The following is a 26,179-nucleotide window of genomic DNA, read 5'->3' as shown; positions in this document are numbered from 1 at the left end:
CCACCCTGCCGTGCCCGCACGGCTCACAGTCTCCGCAAACCGCCGTCGTTCCTACGGGCGGCGTGCCGAGGGTCGAGCCGGACCCAGGGGTTCCCGCCGCGCCGTGCCCCGAGGCTGCCACGAATCTCCCCCCTCCCCTCCCACTGCCACGAGCCCAGAGCGAACAATGGGGCCTGCGAGAGAGACTGAGATGAAGCCGGTTTAGAAGAAATACGGACTTTAATGAGGATTATTTCCCTTTGGTATAAGTGAGACCCGTGAAAACATCCACACACAAAAAGGAGGTGAGGATTAAAAATCAACTCTCCCTTATCCGCAAGGCCTAAGATAAAGAGCAGGGCTGTCTTCTCTGTCTTCTTGGTCACACCAGGTCTAGTGCAGGGCTGGGCAGGTAAAAGGTACTCAATAAATTAACTACAAGTTTTAATTTTACGTTTCGTGAAACATTTCTTCAGCCAAACGTCTACCTCCCAGCCTTGCTGTAAGAGGCTCACGTTTTTCTAGTCCTAGCCCTCTCTCTACCTCAGAACTCGCCTGTAAAAAAATTAATGCTGCCGATCCCGATTTCCTCATGGTGAGGAAAATGCCAATAATCATAAAAGGGCTTTGAAAAGCCAAAGAGGTGATGTACAAATATAATCGATTATCATTTTGTGCTCCAAGAACAGGCCATAGAAAACAAAATTAAAAAGTAAATCTACAGCCCTAAAATACATGTATATAAAATAAAAAATAAAAGCAGACCCACATCTAGAGATGATATTTGAGGACTGTCTACTGCTTTAGAGTCTCAAAGGCCCTGTTCCCTCCTCTGTAAAATCCTCCTGGGAGAGTTAACCCTACAGGAGGCCCAAATTCAACAATGTCACCACCCACCCCACCCCCTAGCAGGGGGAAGCAGGGCAGAGGCCACAGGAGGAAGGGCTACACTTTGGCTGTAGAGTAATAACATGCATGCAACATGGTGGAGTGGGGCTTAGGAAACATATATACAGACCCCTGCCATGAGGGGCCCCTGCCATGAGGGGCCCCGGCCAGGAGGCACTGAGCAAGGGAGGGGTCCATCTCCCCCCTGGCAGGGCGGGGGGCTCTGGGGCAGTCTCTAAGGTTACACATCCCCCATGGAAAGGGACAGCTCACACTCCTCTGTTCTCCCAACCTAAACTGGAGGAGTTGCTGAGTAAGAAGACAGGGTCCCAAAAGCCAAGGTGTCAGGACCCCTGTCCTTGACCCAAGGAGAACCCTTTGCATAAAATATTTTCAGACCTAGGAGATGGTCAAAGGCACAAAGTTTAAACACTGGGGTGGAGGGGTTGAGAGGGATCTGGGCGATATCCTGAGCCCAGGGGTAGACCAAAGCTGTGATTCGTTCCCTCTTCCCTGGAAGGGTGATTGCTTCACTGGGCCTATCACCACAGGACATTTTCTGTTACAAGGAGGCACTGCCCAGGCCCAAGAATCCACCTTCTTGGGGAAGAGGGAACCAGGTTGGCACAGGCAAGGCCCAGGAAAGGGGGCCACTCTGTCCGTTAATACTTTGGTGAGGTTTGGGGAGAAGCAGGATTCCACCCCAGTCTCCTGACTCAAACCCTCTCAGTCAGATGCTGAACCCAGTGTCCACACCACTCCCAGCTCCTACGCAAGGCCCAGCCCACAGAGCACTCCCAAGAGAGGTCCCAAGAGTCAGGGAATAGGGTGGATGGGGCTAGAGGGTATCTTCTGGACAAGAGCACTGGGACGGATCACAGTTTCCGCTCCACAGGCTGTTGGAGACAGAGTTCGCTGCCCGCAGAGATAATGGGCAAGTGATTGTCCATGTGGTAGCTGATGAGGTGACTGACACTCTCAAAACGGTGATCCTTTGTCCGAACCTGGGAAGGTAGGAAAGGAGGGGCAATTCAGGTAAAGAGTCTAATAAGTAGACCTCAGACTCCAAGGTCAAGGAAGCCAGAATATTGAAGAAGGTTGAGGAAGAAGGGAAAAAAATGGCATTGGGGGTGGGGGGAGGGTACTTGCAGAGCTGTAAGTCCTGATTATTGAGGCTTCTCTAGAAAGAAGCTAGAGATGGCTGTGGGAATGGGCAGGGCAGTGAACTGGGAAAAGGCAGAGGGGATGCCAGTCCAGGAACCATGAAGATGAGGGATAGCTACTTCTTCCTTGCACTGAAAGAAGCTGGCCTGTCTCAAGGGGAGGATACACAGTGCAAAAAAAGATGTGTAAAAGAGACTGAGACTGCTGAAGCAAAGAGCAAAACTGTGAGGGGAAGCAGGGCAGTGCAGATAGGGAAAAGAAGGGCACTGCTCTGAGCCCAGAGTCCTGGGGAAGCTGGGAAGGGTCCTGGCTTCACTTGCAAGAGGAGACAGAGTCTAGCTTCTAACCATCTACCCACTGGACACCACAACTTCTCCAGAATGGTTTTCTAATCTGTCAAAAGGGCTGAGATGACAAGAGCACTAAGGCCCCTTCTAGCTCTGATGGGCTTAAGGTTCAGGGATTTGAGGATTGGCCAGGACTGGAAGGAACACAGCTCAGGTTCAGGGATGAGAAAAGGAAGGAACCCTAAGTCACCAGAGAAGGTTCACCAAGCACCTTGAAGAGCACAGAAGACCCATATAGAGCTGTCCACAAAAGAAAGTCTAGGAAGCAATGCATGAAGGAACAGAGCTGCACTGGAAAGTACCATTATCTTTCTGCAACCCCTTCTCCCCCACCTCCAACACTCACCACACCCTCAGGGTCCACCAGTAGCAGATGCTTGGGCTGCCCACTCTGCAAGCCGGTGAGCACGTACTGGCCGGGTGTAGTCGTGCTCTCCCGCACCAGGAAGTCCCCATTGAGCTGCAGCAGTGCTTCGGCCTCCCGCCGGCTCAGCTTCCCGTGGAACCAGGGCTCCCCTTGGAGCTGCTCGGCCATGGACAACAACTGGGGAGGCGGAGGCACCCGAAGCGCATCTTCAAAGGGCTCTGAGGGTGCAGAGAGAGAGTAGGGAGAGGCAGCCCACTCAACACTCACCCAGGACCCAGAACTTAAGGGGAGACGAGGCCAAGAAGGAAAGAGTAGATGGGCAGAGAAACCAAGAGGGAAGATGGGGATGCAGAAAGGAGAGAGGAGCACTCACTCATGTCAAAGAGGTCGCGGGGTGTGCTGCCATTGACAGCAGGATTGGGGGGCCCGCCCCCGCCCCCTGCTTGCCGAGCCTTGTCTAGGTTCTGAACGTTGACATAGGAGGGATCATCAAAGAGCTCTCTGCCTGCTGAAGAAATGGAGGTTTTACGGTGATCCCAGCCCTGACCCCCCTGCACCCCTGCCTCTGCCCTTCCTAGCTCCCTGCAGACCTGAGCAGGGTGGCGGAGGTGGCAACTGTTTGCGGACGTCTGGGTCTCCCCCCACAGGCTGTCCCATGGGCTGCAGGGACAAAAATAAAGTGAGAGCAGGGGCCCTCCCATCCTGGGCCCCACCCACCTCCATTCAAGCAACCTACCAGCGTAGCCCCCAGATGGCTGGGGGTCTGGGCACTGGGTGGAGCTGGTCGAGCAGCCCCCGGGGTGGCTCCCTCCCGAAGCCTCATGTCTACCACCCCCCCGAGAGGGGGTTCCTTCCCCGGGAAGTCATTATAGTACTGATGATCAGGTGGCTCTTCCTCTTCCTCATCCCAAGCTGAGCCATCAAAGCCAGCCATCCTGGGAGAAACAGGCCAGAGTGAGGAGCGTGGGTGTAAAGGTGGGGGGGGTGGGGGAGGGCTTGGGGGGAGGTTGGATGGGAGGGAACAGAACAGCAGCCACGTACTGGCCGTTTAGTACAGGCTAAACCCAAGGCTAGAGTTTTTCATGCATAATCATTTCATCCTCCTGACAGCCCTGTAAGGTAGGGATTATTTCTTTCTACAATTTTATAGATAAGGAAAATGAGGCTCAGAGAGGTGAAAAGATTTGTTCAAGGTCACACAACTAAAAGGTGGCAGAGCTGAGATTTAAATAAAGGTTTGACTTCAAAGCTCATGCCCTATCACTGTGCTGTCTCCTAAGGGGAAGGGGAAGCACTAAAGTGGGGACAGTCCCAGAATCTTTTAACACCTCTACAGATTCAATACCTCCTGGTCCAATCGATCGCTTATCCCTCAAGGCCTCAGGTGGGAAAAGTAGGGAAAAAGAGATATCTTCCCTCATCCTTATTCTTGATGGCTTCTAGGGGCACGAAAAGGCAGAAGGAAAGGGAAATGGGCAAGAAAGAGAGGCCAGAAACAAGAAGGCTGGGACTAGAAGAGCCCATCTAGCCAGGGAAGGCAATGCAGCCTGGAGGTCCTAGAAAACAATTCCAGCACGAGCAAACATAAGGAAGAATTGGCTCTGCAGCAGGCAGGGCCTCAAAAGCCTTTCCTGATGGGCCACAGGAAACTTAAGAATAGCAGGAAGTGGGAAGCAAGGGCACATGGGTTATTTCCTTCCCTGAACTACTTTCCCAGCTCAGTTTCTGGAGACCAAGAGTTGCCCCACACCCTCTTTGCCCACTCACCTGTCATGGGGGGTGACTAGCTTGGGCGGGTTCCTGAGGTATTGTTTAAAGCGCAACTCGAAGGCCTGGCCAATGGTGCTGATGACGTCCTGGGCAAGCCCTTCAGGACACTCCAGGATGTGGCAGGCTGGGGGCAAGGAGATGCTGTTTTTGAGATCTGAGGTGGGGGTTGCCGGGAGGAGGCGTGGACAGAGGCCCTCCGCCCCCTCAACAGGAGCCCCCGCTTAGCTCTACTCAGTATAGGCAGGGAAAGACAACCCCAGTCCTGGCCCTGCTCACCTGCCCACTGGACAGCCAGTCCCACCCAGTGCTCCCTGCTGCGCCTCACCTCTCTGATTCACAGGATCTTTGGCAACATAAGCAACATACTCAGCTGTGTCCTAGCAGGGACAGAGTCAGAAGAGGCCAGTTAGCAAAATTTAATGCCCCTACCTCACTCCTGACCTCTAAAACCCAGTCAGTCCTTTTCAGATATCCCCCCAATCCTAGCACCCCCACTTCTCTTGCCAGGGTCTTCCCAAACCCTGGCCCCTTTTCTCCCACCACCTTCGCTCTATGCCCCAACTCACCGGGTCCCCGCCAGATGCAAACGAGATGGATTGCATGTGGTGGTTGGCGATGATCTGAAGGTCAGGGCAGGGGGTGGAGAAGGAAGGGAATGACATATGTCAGGCAGCCTCAGGACTCATCTGGGCCCCCCCCACCCGTAAACTAGAACACTGGAGTCCCAGTCTTATCCTCGTAGCTTCTTGCCCCGGTCTGCAAAACTTCCTCTCATTCCCTACACTCTCTCTGTTCCCAAGCCCTCTCTCCTAGTTTCTTGCCCTCCTAACCAGATCGCTGCTTAGTGCTCCCATCAGAGTCTGGGGTCCCCCTGCCCCACCCCACCAACCTGTTTGCAGTCTGCAGCCATGAGGTTGAGGCTGCTGGTGGAGATGGTGAGAGTGATTGGCATTCCAGCAAATTTCAGGTTACTCCTCCCCAGGATGGAGCTGAGTGGGCGGCTACAGGGCTGAGGAAGGGCCCAGAGGTTTCAGAAGCTGAGGGTTCCCAACACCAGGAAACCACACCCCTGCCTTTCAGTCTTCTCTCCACAAGCCCCACACCTGCCTTGCCCCTGCCCCTCCACATCTCCCAGCAGTATCCCTAGTGCCATCGACCCCGGGTACCTTTCTCCTTCTTGTGGCCCCCTTCGCACCCGGCACAGCCTCACACACCAGGCTGATGGCCTCCCTGAGGAAAGAGGGGTACTCAGACCCAGAGCCTGCCTCCCACTCGACTGGGGCTGCCACAGGGCTGGGGGAGGGGAAGGACAGGCCAGACTCTCAGGGCACTCCAGGCTCTTTGTCGTGGCGGATTGAATTAAGGGCCTTTAATATTTGATGACACTAGCGGCCGCTTCCTGGCTGATTGGGTTAGGCCCTCAATGGGTAGAACCCCACCCACTTCCAGCCACCAAATGTCCCATTCCCTTCCCAAAGGCAGCAGCTACTTTGATCTACCCCATTTCCACTCAAGCTCAATGTGCCAGCTGCCTCTATCACCTCCCCCACAACTCCCAAGGCTGGACAGGTAAGGAGGATCCAGACCAGAATCATCCCTTTTCATTCAGACTTAAGACTTACTCCCCTAACCTTCTCTCAATCCCCTTTACCACTCAAAGATAAGCCACCATGAGCACCACCACCAAGTGGCCTATTCCCTCCTCCACTTTCCTGCGGCCTCACTAGTCCAGGGCTTCCACTGTCTGGCCCCTCGTGACTCACCTGGTGACCTGAGTGCGGGTGTTGAAGTCCAGGGCACGCATTGACTGCAAGACCTCCACACAGCCCATGTACTGAGGGAGGGAGGGAGGAGCACAAGTCAGATGCCTCCCCCAACCCCTTCACAAAGGGCCCTAGGACTTTTCCCTACGTGGTCCCTAAAGGAAGTAAAGACAAGGAAGTTCTGCCCACTGACTGCGGCTACATCCCACAACGTGCAAGACAACAGGGAATACGGGTAGACGGAGAGGGCAAGTTAGGCAGACCTCATGCACCTGGGAAGAGAATTTGGAAGGGAGTGACAGGCAAGGGATGGGGTGGAGACAATAGAGTGACATCTCCAGAAAGGGGAAGGAGACTAGAGGGGAGAAGCGAGAAGTCACTCCCTCCCACACTTACTAAGGGACACCAAGTGCTGAGCATTGTGCTAAGCATGGCAGGGTGGGGGTCGGAGAGTCAAAAGAAGGAAGGGGCCCAGGCAGAGCCGGAAGGGAAGGGGCTACAGAAATGGAGAAGGGGCAAGAAAGGTGTAAGAAAGGAAATGGGACACTGGAACAGAGCCCTCAAGGAGGGGGCTGTTGGGACAGAGCAGGGGAAAAAAAAAAAGAGATTCCACAAAGCAGGAGTGAGCAGAGGAATTGAAAGGGGTCTGGGAAGGAGCAGAAGGGGAGGATGTTCACTCACCCGAACCAAGTAGGAAACCCCAGGTCCCATGACTTTGTCGTTGGGATGCAGCCAGCCCCGTGTGGGCTTATTGACAAAGCTCCCGTGGCGGGTCCACTCCTCGCCCCCCAGCTGGCCCCCTTCCACCCGAGTCCTGCGCCCGCCGCCTCCACTCAGCTTGTTCATGTCCTGGAGGAGGGGCAGGGGGCCTGAGTCCGGAATGGCTGCCCCTACGATCCCCTCCCCATCCTCGGCTGCCCTTCCTGGCTCCCCCCTCGGTCCCGGGCGCCCCCCAGCAGGGTTGGCCAGCTTCAGGTTGCTCATCCGGGGGAAGAAGGAGCACAGGGTGGTGGGACTGTCGTCCACAGGCAAAGGTGGCAGGATGGGTCCCAAGGACGAGGCTGACGGGGAAGGCAGCTCCTCTGGGGGTGTGGACCCTGAAGCCCCCTCCTCCAGCGATGACAGAGACTCATTCCGAAGTGGGTTGTACTTGGGCTTAGGGGGCAGGAGATCCATGGCTGGAGTGAGAGGGGGGCTGCTGCCCAGCCCGGCCCCCCTGCCAGTCACGGCAAGGGGGCCAGGCAGGGGGCATCCCCAGGCCCTTAGCCTGGTCAGACCTCTATGGTCCAGGAGTCTCGGGGGTCCTGGGAGGGAGAGGGATAGGTGGCTTCCGCTCTCTCAGCTCAGACCCAGATGGTTTCAGGCCCCATCCCCGCCCAACGTGGAGCCTCTTCTCTGGCGAGAGGAGAACAGGCTGGACCCAGAGCTGCCTGGCTCCTCCCCAGGGGCGGGGAGTGAAGGGGAGAGACCAATCCTGAGGACAGTGCTGACTCACAGGCTCTGAGGGGCTGAGCCCCCCTCGCTGCCCCAACCTAGACCCCTGGCAGGGGTAGGGATAACTACGCCCCTCCTCCCCACCCCAGCGGGGAGGAGTAAAGTGGGGGTTGGGGACTAATGGGAAAGATGGAGAAGTGGGAAGGAAAGGAGGGAGATGAGAGGATGCCTGGATCAGTCCAAACCGGACATGGGCAGGCCAGGGGGAGCAGGAAGCCAGGATGGGAGGGTGGGGGGTAGCAATGAGGGAGGAAACACAGGCAGCGGGGGATGGAAAAGGGAGGTGATCCCTGAGCTCAGCACTTCCCTTCCAATCCTGGTTGAACACTCACATTCCCCCATCCTCCAGCCCAGGCCACCTCCCCACCACTCCCATACACAGTGGGTGGTGGCCCCAGGGAGCCTGAGCCATTAGCATCCTCTGCCATAACAGCTGTGGACTGGAGCTTGAGAAATGGGGAAGTGGTCCCAGTGGATGCACAGAGGGGCCCAAAAGAAAGGCAAAGCTGGTGAAGTGAAGGGGATAAAGTCTAGTCTGGGTGGTGTGTCAGGAAGGACAAGAGGACAGGCTGATCAGGCCTTGTTCCCCATGCATGGTAGCAACCATGGCCAGGTACTGTTCTGCCCCCTTTCCACAGGCCTAGTTAGCAAAGCAAGCCATCAAGGCGGAGAATTGGGAACCAGAACACTAACTGAAAAGTCAACTCCCTGGATCTGTCAGCTGTACTCATACCCCTCCTCCTCTTTCTCGCAGCAGTGACTGGGAAAAGGGCAGGTGTCCATCATAGAGCACAGTGTCTCTCACACCAGGGAAGGAGTCAGGCTGGGGGAGATGGGAGAGTGGATCAGTTCTCCAAGAGAAGTGGGGGCTACAGGCCACTAAGAGATAGAAAAGACAGAAGGCAGATGTGTTAATAACTACAGAAGAAAAGGATGCCAGGAGAAGATGGGCTGAGGCTGGACACAGGGAACAGTCTCAAACTCATTCCTTCCACCCACAGTTTCCTGCCACAGCTCTGCTTAAGGGAGCCATAGAGGAATTTAGGAAGCAACCAAAAACAAGAAGTAAAAGACACCCCCGGCTCACCTTGGAATTACCCCATCCTGAAATTTACTTCAGAGGGTAAAAAGGTGAGTATGATTATAAGTGATGAACAATATTAGCACTCAGAACGTGTTGGACACTGTGCTAATAAACCCTTTCACCTCCCCTTAGCCTTCATCCCAGGAGAGCTTGTCACTCCATCCACCCTTCCTGAGAAGGAATTCTATCACTCCTCTTCCTAAGGCCTCAGTTCTCAGGCATAGAGAATAAAGAAAGGATTCTGCCACAACCTCACACCTCCAACACACACCAGAATGTCCTCATCTTTCAAGATGGCCATTCTGTGGATGCCAGAGGCAGGACACAAAACCAACAGGTGTGGGCATTTGGAAGAAATGAAAGAGGAAGTCTGGCTCTAAATTTGCATAGAAAGAAAGGAGAATGCCTTCTGGGAATCCAGGTGGTTGGGTGTGGGGAAGCTGTGTCTAGCTTCTCAGTCCAGCAGGGAGTAGGCAAGAGAGGAGGGAAGTAGCAGGAAATGGTGAAAGCTTCAGGAATGTTTCCAGCCAGGAAGGCTGGGAAAATGGGGCCAGGAGGAATGCCCAGACTAGAACTCCAGTTAGGGGAAGGAGAAGAGCCAGAGAAGAGCCAGAGAAGTAGTAGGGACTGAGGAGTCCCTTAAAAAAATCAACCACCACCAAGTAAACTGCTCCCAGCCCCCCACTCCAAACCACCATTCGTTAGTGGTAGAAAACTTTCACTCCTGTCACAACCCATATGCCATACACCAATGAATCCATGGCCCTCCCCTGCTGTTTCTGGGGTAGAGTCCTTTCCGGAAACTAAGGGAAACTAAGGGAGTGGGACTGGGAACCTACAAGCAAGCCTCTCTCCCAAACTCTCGTGCCAAACTCCAAGTCCCCCTTCAAGTCGGTCCACCTTTGGAAGGGGGTGAGGGAGAGGAAAGGGGCTGCCTCTATCTCTCACTCCTCAGGGCCAAAGACGGGAACTTGGCTTCCCACTCAGTGGCGCATGAGAGAGCTCAGGAAAGCTGAGTCCAAAGCCCAGAAGACACAAACGCTGGGGAAATGTAAGCACCGTAGAGCGTCTGGGATCCAAGACAAGACTTCTGAGGTGATCACTTGGGTCCTATTGGGATAAAACTCCTGAGGGGGCGTGGTCCCCTAGGACGCGTGCAACAGATACTACCAGGAGCCGAGGCTTCTAGACTATCAGACGTGGATTAAGGAAGAGGTGCGGCTTCTGGAGGGGTGGAGCCCCTAGAGAGGCGTAGTTACAATGAATTCTAAATGTTCCTTGAGGGGCAGGGCTTTGCCCTTTCGGGAGATAGGACTTTTGATATACAAGAGTTAGCGGAGAATCGTCGCAAAGAGGCGGGACTTCAGAGAATTGAAAGGACTAACGAAGAGTTGCTTGTAGTAGGGCTTGGAAGCATGTTTGGGGGTGGGACTTCCAAGAAAGCTAGCGACAGGCTGGGGTCAGAAACACTCGACGAGAAACAAGTCGGGGTTCGGGGAGCCCCCCTGAAGTTGGGAGGTGGGACTTCCGGGAAGGGGGTCTCGAGAGGCGGGACTTGTAAAGGGAGACCGGAAGTGGGGTCCCGGGAGAGGGGTTCCGGGATGGAGGTGCGGGTCACCTAAGGAGAAAAAAAGTCAAGACTCACCAGGGCTTCATGGAGTCTCCGCACCGCACCGCGGGCCGATTTGGTTCCGGATTACGCCACTGCCTCCCCAGGTCGCCGCTCCAACTTTCTCCCCGGGCCCAGCCTCCCTGGAGAAACTTTATTGCACTTACTTCCGGCCTCACTAACCCCTGACCCTCTACCTCATAGTCCCTCCCTTACCCCGCCCATTTTCACAAATCGGGCAATAGCAGCGCGAGAACGAGCACAAGCGCAGTGATAGCCAATAAGAGACCTATGTATGTCCCACGCTCGTTTTAGAGAAACGCAAGATACTACTCTCCAATAAAGATCCGAGGAGAAGCAAATATAAGCCAATCGGAGACTTGAAGGTGGAGCTGTCCCGCCTTCACCCAAACGGACCAATAGGAAGTGCTGGCGGCGTGTTTGAAAGCGACGCCAAAGAGGGTGGGAGCGCGTGCTGCTGGGAGTTGTTTGGAGGTTGGCGGCGCGGGGCTGAGGGCCTTCAGAGCGATCATGTCGCACAAACAAATTTACTACTCGGACAAATACGACGACGAGGAGTTCGAGTACCGGTTAGTGCCGGCGCGGGGGCCAAAACGAGGTCTTGAGCCTTGACAAGTGAGAACACGAGGAGTTAGCAATGGGGACTGAGGCGACAGATTCAGCGCATGCGCTGGAAATTAACCAGAGGGATGGGAGAGCTTGGAGGGCGTGAAGCGCATGCGCAAAGGGTGGGACGCGCTCGTGAAAGAGGATAAAAATGGTTGCGAATTTGAAATAATCCCTCTATTGAGAGGAGGCGTAATTTGGATGGAAGTTCAGTTCGCTGGTCACCGTCACCCTTGCAGGTTTCTGGATCATTCAACTTTATTGGGCAAGCTAAACGTGCCCTCTTGGGACTACTGCAATCACAGAATACCATAAGACCATAGAGCCTACGGGGGAAAGGTGGCAAAAGCGGAGCTGGAATTTTTCTAGTGTCCTCAATGTGAGGAGAGGCCTGAGAGAGCCCAAGTGTTGCTTATTAATTCATGGAAAGGGGCGTGACTGACATGTTTAGGAAGGGGACTGCGAGGTGGAATAAACTGTCCAGGAACACTGAGAAAAGGTTTAAGATGGGTTTAATAAAAGCTTGAAATATTTGAAGGGCATCTATGCAGGAAACAATTTGGAGTGCTTATAGGTTTCAGGTGTCCTGCTAAGGTGCAAGGATAAGAAAAGACATTGTCTCTGCATTCAATGAGCTTAAAATCTGTGGGAGATACAGATATATGATATGATGGAGATATGTATAGGGTGTGGTGGGAGTACATAAAAGCTGCCAAGAAGTGAGTAGGTTGGGGAAAGCTTCCTCGAGGAAACTGCCTGAGAGGGACTTGAGTCCATACTTCTCTTGAGATAAGAGAAGTAGGAAGGAGAGAGCACCTCTGAAGTTGCTGGTTAGCCATCTACCATGGATAGTGAAGAAGGAATCCCTGTACTGGATGCAAAGTTAAGATTTGAAAAATCCATAATTCTAGATTGGAAAGTGAGGGAAGACAAAGGATTCTACAATTGTCGGCATTCTACTAATCTGTATTAATTGTAATACTTAAGACAACTTTCTAGTCTGCATCTTGTTTCCGCAGTTAGAGAACAAGGAAACTTGCTTTTCTTGTGTTTCTTCATCCAGCCCAGTGCAGGGCTGTGAGCACACTTTGGCAAATTCTGTGTGTTCACAGATAAATAACCATCTTCATGCTAAGTCCTTGGGAAAAGACCCCCAGGCCCTTCTTGGACCCAATTAACTTTCTTTTCCTCAGCTGTTTCCCTCTATATCTGAACTAAACTCACTAAAATTATATGCTTCTAACATCTTTACAGGGCTAAGGAGAAGTCACTAATTTCATCCTCTGGAAGATGTAACTTTTAGTTAAGCAGTGGTATTTTGATTTAAGAGGATTTTTTGTTAAATTATATATTGAAGCCAAACTTTGTGCCAGAAGCTTGTTAGAATGTAAGTTATTTTCAGACGTCTACACTAGAATTATCTCTGAAGAAAAAAAACTCTGGTACTAGCACAAAGGGAGCATTTAATACATTTTCACTTAACATGATGAAGTCTATCTAAGTTGGCCTGATTCAAGCTCGGAGTAGTAATTTCTGTGTCATAGAGATTTCTCCTTGGTTAGGAAAGCATGGAGTTTCCCCAAAGAAGTCTCACGGCACATCCCTTCAGAATTAGGAAAATGATTTGGAATGGATTTTAAAGGATAAGACACTTCCATTTCACCCTTTGTGATAGGTCTTCCACACAGCAATACATAATAGGCTTTTTCTTTCCACAAAATTGCTCCCCCTTCTTTACAAAACTGTTCAAAACCCAACTTAATTATTGATACATATGCGGTGGGGCTCCCATTATGTTATCAGTAATCAGTGAGAGGGCCGTAGGCATGAGGAAGGCAAGGACAATGTATCAACAATGCCTGAAACTTAAGTGCTCATTCACTTAAATTAATCATAATATACTTTTGTGAGGATTTACATAACTTGGGCTGTATTTATAGCTGCCTCTACCCTTCTATACACAATAAAGAATGTATAAAGTCCTTGATATCAGGAACTGGTTGCTCTTTTCTTTCCTTTCTTGGCTTTGTATGTAAGCATTTGTCTAACAGACTGTACCTAGCTCTGACACAAATTCCCTGCCTTCCCATGTTTCTGTTACAGGCATGTCATGTTGCCCAAGGACATAGCCAAGCTGGTCCCTAAAACCCATTTGATGTCTGAATCGGAATGGAGGAATCTTGGCGTTCAGCAGAGTCAGGGATGGGTCCATTATATGATCCACGAACCAGGTCAGTGGAACAGCTGAAAGCATCTGTATAGAACTGCTACATTGAGAGAATGAAGAACTAATAAGATTGTGCAACCCAAAGAAATGGGGGGGGGGGGTTGATTTACTGGATCTCACCACCACCAGCCATTTAGAAAAACTGGAGAGACCAAAAATAAGAATAAAGTATCTGGGAAGTTCAGAGACAACCTGTCACTGAAAAGCCTTCTATCTTTAATTCAGTCAACAGAGGGTACTCTTTTTAAGGCTAAATATACCCTGGTAGAGGTTATGGCCCTTTTTCATTCTCCACTAGAAAGCCAGTTTTTGGATGTGTTCCAAATAAGCCAAGAAAAGCATATTTCTTGATAAGACACCAGACACCCAGCTGCCAGGCAAAACTAATAAGGGACATCCCAGGGCTGTACAAACATAGCAAAAGGACTATTAACAATTCTGTACTTGGCAGAATTGCTCTGGGTCTGTTTCTAGAGCCATATGCTTAAAATCTTAATTTAGTTAAAGATCTGAGTGGGTGAAAGATGGGAGGTGGGGGTGGGATGGAGTGAAATAAACAAAGTTATGCAAAGAATGGTGTGAGCTTGTCTCTTACGATTTCACTCCTCTTTCAGAACCTCACATCTTACTGTTCCGGAGGCCACTACCCAAGAAGCCAAAGAAATGAAGCTAGGGAGCCATTTTTCAGCCTCAGGCTATACACAGCTGTCCTTACTTGCTAACATCTTTCTGATAATAATGTTGCCTTCTTGTTTCTCACTTGGATATTTAAAGGATGTTCAATAGACTGAATGTGCCAGTGACCGCTTTGCCTCTTGAGCAGAGCCAACACCACCACTGCCCAGCCGGAGGAGTGCTCTGTGGGCCGCAGCCTCAGTTAAATGTGACCCCAGATGCCACGGTGGTCTCTGTATCCATCAGAACACACCTGGCAGATGGAGGAAGCATCTGAGAATAAGACCCATGGCTCAATTATAGGGATTGTGTAAACTTGGGTGTTTTGTTTTTTTTTCCTTCGGGGTATTCTATGTATGGTGACTTGTGGCTTTATGTTTTCAATGTATTGGAAACTTTCCATTTTATTCAAGAAATCTGTTCCATGTTAAAACCCTTGATTAAAGAGGAAGTTTTTATAATCCAATTCTAATTGTAAGGTTTTTTTCCCACCACCCTCAGGATGAGCATCACATTCAATATCATGTTCTAATTATCTGTCCTTCAGTTAGATAATGAAGCTCAGCTCTTTGCTGTTAATGAGGTTTATTTCAGCATTCAGGTAATTGATTTTTAATCTATGTGAAGCAGACATGCTGTCTAACATCTACTGAAATATACTTCACTCTAACTACTGGCCTGAGGTAGAGGTTATATAGAAAAACCTCATCTCACCAAAACATGAACTTTTTCCTACAGTTGGAGATGCTGCCTTTAACTTAAACTCAGTATTTGAAGAGTACATGAAGGTATAGGGAGGAGACTTTCAGCCAGAGGCTGCTAATGTGCTCCAGTTCCTGCCCAGGGTGAGGTTCAGGCACACCTGTGAACTATTCATTGATAGGGAGTTTTTTCGGTGGTTCTCAGCTTTGGCTGAGCATTGGAATCACCTGGGGAGCTTTAAAACCACTGATGCTGGAGTTCCTAGAGAGTCTGACTTAAACGATGTGCAATGTGGCCTGGATATAGGGATTTCAGGCATTCATATGCAAGTGGCTACAGCACTAAGCTTTCATAAAACAGGTGTGGACTGTAACTGTTTAGGAAAATATTTCACCAAATAATAGCTTATCCTCTATTTTTCAAGATAATAGCAGTACTAAGTAAGGAAGATTATCCTCAGCCCCACCCCCCACCACAACCTCCTCACTCCTAACGATTTATTCCTCTAGCAATAGTTCTCCTAGTTGATCCCTGGACCAGAAGCTTACACATCACTTTAAAACTTGTTAGAAATACAAGTTCTTGGGCTCCACCCTAAATTTACTGAATCAGAAACCGAGGGTTCGGTTCAGCTAGCCTCTTCAGGTAATTCTGATGTTCACTCAAGCTTAAGGGCCCACTGGAAGAGGATTGGACCAGACCCGATGTTCTTTTCATTGAAAACAAACGGCTTATTACTTAAGAAAGTACGGTCTAGAAGCTTGGCTCTACCATTCACTTTAGTGTTTTGTGGTTTTTGGATGACAAACCTTCACCTTTTTGAGCCTTTTCTCCACCTGTCCAATAGGCATTATGCCTCTCTTAGGGTTTTGAAGAGAGTAAAAGGAGGCTAGGTGTGGTTCAGCAGCCATCCAAACCTTGAATGAACTTTAGACCTTTACTACAAATGTCCACAGACCATCAACATAAGTAAGACATGGGAACTTAAGTGCAGACCTCAGGCCCCACCCAAACCTACTGATTCAAAATCTGCAGTTAAAAAGATCCCCAGTAGGAACACTAAAGTTTAAGAAGCACTTTTAGACCAAATGCAACTGAAATGGGAGTAAACTAGGATGACAGGAGAAGCAAGTGTGGTTACAGAAGGCACTCCATACTGCCGTCAGTCGCACCTACAAGATACAATAATGGGGAAAGGAGCGTTTAAACTACGCACCATCTGGAGCATGGTGAAGCAACAGAAGAGAAGGGTGGAATTTTTTCTTTTCAAAGAGGTTTAAATTATTAGTTTTATCTTGTATATTAGAGACAAATGAAAGTTCCACATACTAAAATCTCACCTACTCCAAGATCTTCCTACCCCATGGCAAAGCCTTGAAATCATTCTTGTTGTCCATCTAAACTTCCTTCTGCTAAATATAAAATCCCTTCTGATACCAGTTCCAGTCCCTGGCCTTAGCCTAGAATTAGTCATGGTTAATAAAAACAGATAGCATATGAATACAAGACTTTGAATACAGAACGGACGCAAGGGTCAAGCCTCCTTTTAACTCCAGCACCCCACCCGAAAGTGCTGCCCACAACCACAGCTCCTTTCCGCCCCGGAAACCCTAAGTCCCGCCCTTGGAGAGAAAAGGCCCCGCCCATCGGTGGGCTGAGGTCTGGGCCGCACATTTCCGGTCGAGGGGCGGCCAATTGGTAATCGCCAATGACAACCCAACAGGTTCCTTCCCGCCTACTGGATAAAGCCTGTGAGTGACAGTCAACTAAACCAATAGAGCCCTGGAGGCGATCTGAGCGACAAACAATATGACCAATTAATATGAAGAAGATGAGAATCCAGGGCGGGACTCTGAGTACGGAAGCTGCCCGAGGACAGGAGGAAAGGAAGGGGGAAGACCGGGTAGAGGGTCAAAAGACGCAGGTGAGAGAGCGGAGAAGAACGCAGAAGTTTGGAACGTCATGAGAAGAAAGAAGATTCCGGGCTAGAAAGGGTGCGCAAGCCTGGAGGAGAAGGCGACTAGGTTCTGGTCGTGGGTAGAGAGGGGGAACGCATTTAAAGGGGCTAAGGCCCCGAATAGGACAGACATTGAAGGATCAGGGGTCCTGAAGAGAAAAGGCATTTAGAGGTGCAGATGCCCGAGACAGTCCAGACACTTGAGACCAGGCCGGCATACAGAAGGCATTTAAAGGGGTAGGTGCTCGGGAGAGCAGGGCATTTTAAGGAGACGAGAGCCAAGCTTAGAAGACGTATTCAAAAGGCCATAGGCTGGGGTCTGAGAACACATTTATTGAAGAGGCATGGATAAAGGAGTCTCTTGTCAACACCGTTAGAGGAACGTGCACTCCTACTCTGCCCCATTGTACTTTCTGACTTCTCCAGGTTCCTTCCACCCAGGACCCCCAGTTGCCAAGTTATGGCCCCCAGTGCCCTGTAGACCTGGCGGGACCCTGGTGCTTGCGACCCCTATTTCGGGGTCTGAGTGGCTACTTGAGGGCCTTGCAAAGGGGCAGAGACGGCAGAACCATGGCATCTAGGGCCTCTGAACCTCCCTCGGGGCGCAGCGTGACGGCGGGCATCATCATTGTTGGAGATGAGATCCTCAAGGTGTGTCTGGGACAGAAGACGGGGAGGGTGCAACATTCTCATGCCCTTGGGAACCTGCCCAGGGAGGGTGAACTAGGGCGTGAGTCCCCTTACTGCAGTTGGGTCCTGAAATGAATCGAACATATTGGGAAAAAAGCGAACCTCGTTCTTTCAATTAACTTTGTCGAAAGACTTGTAACAATTTGCCGAGCAGTGTGATAGAGGGAGGAGAGGCTATACATAAATGACAGGGAGTCCAGGGTTTAGAGGAGGTAAAGGTGCATGTCTTATTTATTTAAGAGTTATATCCATTGTATTTGGAAAATGATGCAAGGCATTCAGCAGTGTGGGTAAGCAAGGTAGAAGGAAAGTACTAGAAGGGAAGAATCCCTTCTGAATGATCAAGAAAGTGTTTCTACAGTACGTGGCATTAGGGTTAGACTTTGAAGCATGACACGATCTTAATAAGGGGAAATCAAAGACAGCATTAAAGATTTAGGACATCCAGAGGGCAAAGACAAAAGGTGTGAAAGCAAATGTCTTTAAACAAAAGTCAAGTCCAGTTTTACCTGGCATCAGATTCGTAATAGCAGTAATGACCCCTAGTAATTAGAGGTCACATGCATGATTTTACTAATGCTCACAACAATCCTATGAGGTTGGTACTTTCATTATAAAGCTCAATTAATACATTATGAAACTGAAACTCAAGAGAGATTCAGAGCTTACCTAAGGTTATAGAGCTAGGAAATGGTGACATGGGATCCAGCCTGATTCTCCCTTACTCCAGAGCTCAAACTCTTAACCACTAAACCCTATATAGAGAAATAGAAGTAAATGCAACTGGAAAAGAAGATTGGGTACACACATAGGCAGAGAGCCTCAAATACTCTGCAAAGAAATTTGAACTTTATTCTTTATACAGTTGGAAACAAAAAATAACTTTTGAGCCCAAAATGATGCAATCATAGTGATGCATTAGAAAGGTTACTCAGAAGGCACTGGGCAGAGTGCTATGGCTGGAGGCTGGAGATCAGGAGCTTGGCCAGGAGGCTGTTGCCATTGTCCAAGTGAACAACACAGAGGATCTATTTAGTGGCAGTGGACACAGAGGGAAGAGAGCAGATAAAGAGATATTTTGAGGGTAGACTTGACATCCAGGCCCAGCTAGCATTGGACAGTGCCTGGGAATGCCTTTAACCAAAGTGACAACAGCCAGGGATATGGTGAAGCTGTCTAACAAGCACTGAAACTGGGAGGAAGGTCAGGGTGGGTGAAGGAGACAGGTTGTCATATAGCATTAGGAATTGAATCTATAAGCATAGGTGAGGTCAGGGTTGGAGAAGGAAGCCCAAGGTGGATCACTTATCCCTAACTCCATTTCAAATGGATTTTTCCACTCTTGTGTCCAGTCCAGGCTTCTTGACAGCCCAAGGTGATGTCCCCCCAAAAGCAGAGCCCCCCATCACCAGGCAGGTGCAGGTATCATCTCCTTCCTACCTCTCTGCCCTTCATCTCCACAGCACTGACACTCTCATCCTCTATCCTTCCCCTCTCTCCAGGGATACACTCAGGACACTAATACCTACTTTCTGTGCCGGACGCTGCGCTCCCTGGGGGTTCAGGTACGCCGAGTCTCTGTTGTACCAGATGAGGTAGCCACCATCGCGGCTGAGGTCACCTCTTTCTCCAGCCGCTTCACCCATGTCCTCACGGCAGGGGGCATCGGCCCCACTCATGATGATGTGACCTTTGAGGCAGTGGCACAGGCCTTTGGTGATGAACTCAAGCCACACCCTGAGCTGGAAGCCGCTGTCAAAGCCCTAGGAGGGGAGGGCCGGGAGAAACTGTCTCTGTTGCCCTCCTCTGCTCGCTTGCATTATGGCACAGATCCTCGCACTGGCTGCCCCTTCAGGTTCCCTCTGGTCTCTGTCCGAAACGTCTACCTCTTCCCAGGCATTCCAGAGCTGCTGCAACGGGTGCTGGAAGGACTGAAGGAACTGTTCCAAAACACAGCTGTTCAGTTCCACCTGCGGGAACTGTATGTGGCTGCCGACGAGGCCTCTATCGCCCCCATTCTGGCTGAGGCCCAAGCCCACTTTGGGCACAGGCTTGGCCTGGGTTCCTACCCTGACTGGGGCAGCAACTACTATCAGGTGAAGGTGACACTAGACTCAGAGGAAGAAGGGCCCCTGGAGGAAGGCCTGGCCTACCTGACTGCCCATCTGCCCCAGGGGTCGCTGGTCCCCTACATGCCCAATGCTGTGGAGCAGGCCAGCAAAGCTGTATATGAATTTATGGAATCAGGTAAGGGCCTCCTGGGGGAGGGACAGCAGGTACCAGGCCACTTTCGCCAGCACCTTGCTGAGTGTTGGAGATACAGCACAACGGGGCAGTTGCATGCCTTGCCCTTATGGGCCAGTAGTTTAATAGGATGTTAAAAAGGAAATCATGTGTGCAATGTGAGTAATGAAGCAAACTCCACAGCATGGATATCAGCCTTGATCTGGAGTCAGAGAAGGCTTCTCTGGGCAAGTGACATTTAAGCTGAGTGACAAGGAGGATTTGGAAGTGGGTAAGAGCAGACATTGTGAGAGAAGGCCTGGAAAGAGGCAGAATGGGGTTTAGGGGAATGGAATTAAACCAGAACCCCTAGAGGGAAGACATCGAGGGGAAGAGTGAGGTGAGGTGTCACTGAATGACAAGCAGGGAGCAGACTCTGGAGGGCCTAGTGGGTAACGCAGAGTGTGGACTTTACCCTAGGAATGCTGGGCAGATAGTGAAGTGTTTTTAACAAGGGCAATGTGACCCCCACTTCTTTTGACAGATGTGTATTTATCTGAGCCCCTCTTCCCTACCTCCCTGGCAGGGTCTCCTCTGGGGCAAAAGGTGGCAGGTGCCCTGCAGACCATTGAGACTGGACTGGCTCGGTACAGCCTCAGCCAGCTCTGTGTGGGCTTCAACGGGGGCAAGGACTGTACTGCCCTTCTGCACCTCTTTCATGCTGCTGTGCAGAGGTGAGCCTATACTGGGAGGCAAGACCCCAGAGATACCTGATCTGCCCCATTCTCTAATTCCCCTTCCCAGGAAACACAGAGAAAAGGGTGTCTGGGTGAGGTTTGGGAGGGAGGAGGCTCCATCATGTTTACTGAGGATCAGACACACGCAGGGAAGTTACAGTTGTGTTGGGGAGGTGAGATTTACAGATCCGAAACATGGATGATGTGTGCTCTGGATTTGAGAGGTGAGGGATCAGGGTGAGCTTCCCAGAGGAAGTGGGTTCTAATGGATGTGAAGGACAAGAAAAGAGAAGGGGAGGGTATATATCCCAGGACCTAAAGAGAACAGTGTGAGCTCTCTGGAGAGCTGGCTTCTTGCCTATGTCCCCCCCACCCCCACCCCCAGGAAATGCCCTGATGCCCAAGAACAACTCCAGATCCTGTATATCCGCAGCATCTCCCCTTTCCCTGAGCTGGAGCAGTTTCTACAAGACACTATCAGGAGGTAATAGGGGTCTAGGGATTGCAGTTTCAAGAGGGACTTGGCAGGATCCACTCCTGACCCCCACCTCTCCACCTTTCTAAGGTATAATCTGCAGGTACTACAGGCAGAGGGCGACATGAAGCAGGCCCTGGGCCAGCTGCAGGCACGGCACCCCCAGCTGGAGGCTGTCCTGATGGGCACCCGTCGCACGGACCCCTACTCCCGCAGCCTTCAGCCCTTCAGCCCCACCGACCCAGGCTGGCCTTCGTTCATGCGCATCAACCCCCTGCTGGTAATAGAGTGTTAGCTTCACTGTCCCCATCATCTCTGTCATCATTGCACCCTGGCTTTCCCAGACACAAGGGGGCTGGAGCCTGGGGCTTCAGTGACAAAGAACAGGGGCCCCACATCCAAGACAGCCAGTGCTATTTATTCATTCAGTCTTTTGATCAATATTTATTGAGCACTGATTCAGTGGCAGGCATTATGCTTGACCCTGTGGACAGAACAATGACTTAGACCTGTGCTATCCAACATGGTAGCCACTAGCCATATGTAGCTATTTATGCTTATATTTTAATTAATTAAAATTAAATACAAATCACTGATATCCACAGAATTGTACACAAAAATTTTAAGGGTGAATTTTATAGTATATGAATTGCAGCTCAATTTTAAAAATTAAATTTTTTAATTAAAAAATTAAAAAAATTCCTCAGTTGCACTAACCACATTTCAAGTATTCAGTAGTTATGTGTGGCTAGTGGCTACTACCTTGGACAGCACAGATATAAGACATTCCCATCATCACAGAAAGTTTTATTGGACAGCACTGGCTCAGGCAGACATGGCCCTACCCTGTCCTCCTGGAGCTGATACACAAAGGAGGGTAAATTTGGAATGGAGAAGGGAGAGGATGGACTTTCTCTTTTCATTGCTTAACCTACACAGAGCCAGAAATACCAGAGAGGCAGATAGCAGGCCCACCGTCAGAGGCCAAGGAAGCAGCAAAGAGCCTTGGATGCGCCCCTGCCCAGGACAGTGGGGTGGGGTGTCAGGTATTTGTGACTATTCTGTGACTCTCTGCCCTCCCAGGACTGGACCTACAGAGACATCTGGGACTTCCTGCGTCAGCTGTTTGTCCCATACTGTATCCTATATGACCGAGGGTAAGGGTGTTGGGGGAAGAGAATGGGTGTGGGAAGGACATGAGGATGCCTGTCTGGGGGCCCACCCCACCACATACTTGCCTTCACTCTCCCCACTCCAGGTACACCTCACTGGGGAGCCGGGAGAACACAGTGCAGAACCCAGCCCTGAAGTGCCTGAGCCCAGGAGGACACACCACCTACCGTCCAGCCTACCTACTGGAGAATGAGGAAGAGGAGCGGAACTCCCGCAAATGACCTCCCACCTCTGCCCATTCCAGGCAGGAGGGAAGGAGGCTCTCCTGATGTTAATCTGTCAATAAACCCAATAAACCGTGCCTCTGACTGTGCCCATTGCTCTAGCTGTGCCTTCCTGCTCCAGGGGCTGGAAGAAGTAAGCCAGATCCTGCTCACTCTCAGGGTTCCAGGTATGGAACAGAACACACTGGAAAGGAGCTCTCATTGATGGTTCTCCATGCCAGCTTAGGGAGGAGCCCATCAGAGGGTGGGAGCTGGGAAGGGCACCCAAGGTATCAAGACCTGGGCTGGAAAAAGGGAAGCTGAGCTCGCCTAGCTGAAGAGGTGAAAGAGGGAGTGGTCACCCCTCCCCCTCCCACAGGGGCTGACTCAGCCCATTCCTGGTCCAGAAACTTCCCTTTGCTTGGCCCTGAGGCCTTTGTCTCTGTCAGTCATGAGGCCTGAGGGGGGTGGGGACAATGTTGATAAAAGGCCCTGGAGGCAGCTCCCACCCTTCCTCAGAACTGCTACCCACATGCAGCCTCGGACACAGCCCTTAGCCCAGACCCTACCCTTCTCCCTCGGAGGGGCCCTACGAGACACTGGGCTCCGGGTGCCTGTCATGAAGATGGGCACAGGGTGGGAGGGCCTGCAGCGGACCCTGAAGGAAATCGCCTACATCCTCCTCTGCTGTTGGTGTATCAAGGAGCTGCTGGACTAATGGTGGCAGAAAACTGCCTCCTCTCCACACTGGTTGGCATCTCTCAGGTGGGCAGAGTAGAGCAAACAGACAGGAGGCATGGCTGCAGCTTCTGTGGCAGTCCTGCCTCTCAGCTTCCCATTTTCTTCTTTAGCACCCAGTCCAACCCGTCAAGACTCCTAGGGCCAGCTGTGCTTGACCAAGGATGGGCCACAAACAGCGAGCAAAGTGTGGATCCTGCTTTGATCTCTGCAGTCTGTCAGACCTGCTTCATCTCTGGGCCTCCATTCCCAGCCCCCACCTCTGGTGGGCAGGAGTTTGGAATGTTGGCCAGGATCCCAATTAGATTGCAGCAGGACCTGGAGCTCCTCCCAGCCTGGCACAGTCAGCCCATCAGCCCAAATGGTTGATCCTACCATACCCTCTTAGTACCAGGAATGGACTGCCCTAAGCCCCAGATCCCTAGACTATATTTATACAATAAATAGAATTTAAGGCCCCAAATTCTAAATGTCTCAAGAGGAATTAGAAAAAGTCAGCACTGGAAGGGTCTTGGAGCCTGGGTACAGACCAGGAAGGGAAGGAACTTGTCCTGGATAGAACTGAGACTGAAAGCCAGATCTCCTGACTCACTGGTGCCTGGGTGGGGAGGGTGGAGGGCAAACAGCAGAGGTGGAAAAGCCAGGTTCCCCCCAGCTTATGAGTAGGGAGGGTCCCACTTGAGTAGGGTTTTATTCAGTGAGGCCCTGGGTGTTAGGATGGGAATCCCTAGGACACCAGCCCCTTCCCAAATACAGTGCCTGGTCTGGGCAGCTCCCTAACTCTGAGGATCTTGGAGAAAGCACTGAGCCAATGCTAGTCCACAGCTCAGAGGAAGTAAGGCAGTGTTCCTCCAGCTCACACACAAAGCTGCACTGGTCTCTCAGTGGCCACATTGGTCCCTCAGGCCACTCCATCAGGACACAAACAGCCCAAGCAGAGTTGACTCCTTACTTCCCTTTGGCAGCCACGTGCTTTCCCTGAATTATTCCCAATGGTGGGTACACATCAGCCACACACCATCATTTTGCATTATACTCAGACATGCCCACCCACAGCTCCCCAAGACTTCAGAGTCAGCCATAGGGCTTGTTCAAAGTCTCCCTGGGATCCCTACTCAGCATTCCCTGGCCCCCCTTGGAGCCCAGCTATTGCCTTCCTCCCTTTCGCACCTGGAGGACTGGCCTGGAGATGGTATGCAGGGACCAGCTCTTACTCAGCCTTCTTAGCTAACTCCTTCCCTAGGCTTATTTTCTTTTTCTTTTTGTAAACATAATGTATATATGTCTAGAGTAAAGAATTCTGATAGTAAAACCCAAGTCTCCCTCCCATGCCTACCCTCCAAACCCCCAAACCCCCAGCTCTCCTTCCTGGAGGTAACCATGGTTACCAATTTCTTGGAGAGCATTCCAGAGATAGTCTATTTATAAACTGCATCTTCATTCATTCAATCACTCAACAAATATTTTGAGCATCTACTATCTGCCAGATTGGGAGCTTTGGATACAGCAGTGAACAAAATAGGTCCCTGCACTCGTGGAACTTATGTTCTAGTGGGTGGAAACAGAAGATAAACTATAAACATAGAAAAATAGAAGGTGATAGGAGCTATGGAAAAAAAAAAGTAGAGCTGGGAGTGGGGGTGAGCTCATGGAGGGTCTTGCAGGCCATTGGTAAGAACTTGGGCTTTTACACTGAGTGGAATGAAGAACCACTTCAGGGTCTTAAGCTTGAACTGATTTGTGATTTCAAAGGCTCACACTTGCTGCTGTGTTGAGAACAGGCTGTAGAGGAGCAAGGGTAGAATATGTGAGACCTATTAGGTAACAGGCACAATCCAGGCCAGAGATATTGGTGACTCAGACCAGGGTTATGGCAGTTGGAGTGGTGAAAAGTGGCTGGAATCTGGATATACTTACTCTTCATTGCTGGTAGCATATTCTAGGCAATGTTCTGCAGCTTGCTTTTTTCCCTTAATAAACCTTGTGCAGGATTCCACATCAGTACATCCCCATTCTTTCTTTTTACTGCAGCTTAATACTCCAACTTGAGATTATTTCTCATCCCTGATAGCTCAGCACCCCTGTTCGGGCATCCACAAAATCCAAGTTGGTCTCCTCAGCCAGGGCACAGCAGTGAGAGGGAGTAAGGTCCTGAAGCCAGCCAGAGAGAGGAGGTTAGAAGGGAGTGAGAACACAGAATACAGTCCCATCTGAATTTGGGGCTCCTCCTTCCCCCTCAGAGTCTGGCTGGCCAGCTCCAGCCCTTTCCTGACTGAAGTTCTGGCCTCCCACCTCCCTTTCTTTTCTTAGGCCCCACTCCCACCAAGTTGGGGCAGTCTCTAGTAGTGGATCCTGGAGTCTGAGGTCTGGGCAGAGGGGCCTTTGCCAGAGGAGGGGGGCAGGGATGTCTGGCAAAGACCACTGAGGAAGTGGTGGGTGGAGGAAGGCAGAGCCCAAGGCTGTGGCCTGTGGTAGGGTGGGTTGTGGGGAGTTGGAAGGGGGAAAAAGAGGAGTATACACTGCTAGTGGCCCAAGGAGAGTGTCTGAGCTGAAAAAAGAGGCCTGAAAGTAGAAAGAGCCACAGAAGGAGTGGGAGAAAACAACAACCTCACATAACATTCTGAGAGCCCTTTTCACACCACAAATTGCTTTGGGCCTCACAAAATCTTACATCAAAAGTAGGCAGGACAACACTGTCACATGTGACTGTGAAGGAAACAGGCCCTGAGAGGTGAAGTGACTTGTCCAAGGTCACACTGCAGTAGGGCCATCACCTAGTGAACCCAGATTTTGTGATCTCAGATTCAGGACTTCTCCTAATTAGCCTGGCTTCCTTTTCTGAGCCAGTGCTGGTAGAGACAGTGGTCTCAGTGGCCTGGGAGGTGGGGCCAAGCAAGCAAAGGAGAGTAGGGTGCCACCAGTTCTTGGTTCCCTGGTACATTTGGGGGGCATTTTTCTCCTAATCCATGGAAGGCCAAAAGAGAGTAGCCTATATAACCACCAGCTCTGCTCCACAGCCTCCCACTCCTTTAAAAGGAAAAAAGAGCTGTGGCAGTCCCAACCCCAGTGTTCTCTTCCCACCCAGAAGAACAAACTCAGGGTTGGAGTGTCCAAACTAATCCCTCCAGAATCACAGTAGAGGGAACAGTGAGCATGATGCCAAGATAATAAGGGATAGCGCCCCCCCTCCCCCGGCCCAGGGCCTCTAGTGGCCACAAGGGGAAGGCAGGCATAGGAATGGAAAAGGAAATAGGGCAGAGGAGCTGGAAGTGACCCCCCAAATACCG

At 50.9% G+C, this 26,179-nt stretch overlaps 4 protein-coding genes across 9 annotated transcripts; 3 read left to right on the top strand and 1 right to left on the bottom strand.

Moving 5' to 3' along the window:
* Positions 1–200: 200 nt before the first annotated feature.
* On the bottom strand, positions 201–10,640 carry SHC1 (SHC adaptor protein 1). Of its 4 annotated transcripts, XM_037825855.1 has the most exons (13): positions 10,502–10,640; positions 6,960–7,127; positions 6,279–6,349; positions 5,682–5,745; positions 5,405–5,524; positions 5,082–5,135; positions 4,841–4,892; positions 4,513–4,639; positions 3,482–3,680; positions 3,336–3,405; positions 3,119–3,253; positions 2,725–2,963; positions 201–1,871 (listed from the first exon to the last, which is right to left on the bottom strand). In XM_037825855.1, exons 2-13 carry the CDS (start codon positions 7,122–7,124, stop codon positions 1,743–1,745), a joined length of 1,425 nt encoding a protein of 474 aa, XP_037681783.1. In that variant the 5' UTR covers positions 7,125–7,127; positions 10,502–10,640; the 3' UTR covers positions 201–1,742. The 4 variants fall into 4 exon arrangements, with proteins under 4 accessions (XP_037681783.1, XP_037681784.1, XP_037681781.1 ...); XM_037825856.1 differs by lacking the exon at positions 6,960–7,127 and having other exon boundaries at positions 10,502–10,631; XM_037825853.1 differs by lacking the exon at positions 10,502–10,640 and having other exon boundaries at positions 6,960–10,479.
* A 285-nt stretch (positions 10,641–10,925) lies between these two features.
* On the top strand, positions 10,926–14,425 carry CKS1B (CDC28 protein kinase regulatory subunit 1B). Its single transcript, XM_037814011.1, has 3 exons — positions 10,926–11,055; positions 13,196–13,323; positions 13,934–14,425. Exons 1-3 carry the CDS (start codon positions 10,997–10,999, stop codon positions 13,984–13,986), a joined length of 240 nt encoding a protein of 79 aa, XP_037669939.1. The 5' UTR covers positions 10,926–10,996; the 3' UTR covers positions 13,987–14,425.
* Positions 14,426–16,571: 2,146 nt separating this feature from the next.
* FLAD1 (flavin adenine dinucleotide synthetase 1) lies at positions 16,572–22,264 on the top strand. Of its 3 annotated transcripts, none has more exons than XM_037825846.1 (8): positions 16,573–16,690; positions 17,080–17,304; positions 18,846–19,590; positions 20,153–20,300; positions 20,737–20,787; positions 20,869–21,058; positions 21,862–21,935; positions 22,037–22,264. In XM_037825846.1, exons 2-8 carry the CDS (start codon positions 17,224–17,226, stop codon positions 22,170–22,172), a joined length of 1,425 nt encoding a protein of 474 aa, XP_037681774.1. In that variant the 5' UTR covers positions 16,573–16,690; positions 17,080–17,223; the 3' UTR covers positions 22,173–22,264. The 3 variants fall into 3 exon arrangements, with proteins under 3 accessions (XP_037681773.1, XP_037681774.1, XP_037681772.1); XM_037825844.1 differs by having other exon boundaries at positions 20,689–20,787; XM_037825845.1 differs by having other exon boundaries at positions 16,572–17,304; positions 20,689–20,787.
* Positions 22,265–22,686: 422 nt separating this feature from the next.
* LOC119526604 (lens epithelial protein) lies at positions 22,687–22,872 on the top strand. The gene has a single exon (XM_037825847.1). The coding sequence runs from the start codon at positions 22,687–22,689 to the stop codon at positions 22,870–22,872; it is 186 nt and encodes a 61-aa protein (XP_037681775.1).
* The last annotated feature ends 3,307 nt before the right edge of the window (positions 22,873–26,179 follow it).

This window comes from Choloepus didactylus, chromosome 2 (assembly GCF_015220235.1).
Source record: "Choloepus didactylus isolate mChoDid1 chromosome 2, mChoDid1.pri, whole genome shotgun sequence".
Lineage (NCBI taxonomy): Eukaryota > Metazoa > Chordata > Mammalia > Pilosa > Megalonychidae > Choloepus > Choloepus didactylus.
Note: the sequence above shows the minus strand (reverse complement) of the source record. Positions and strands in the feature narration are given on the sequence as shown.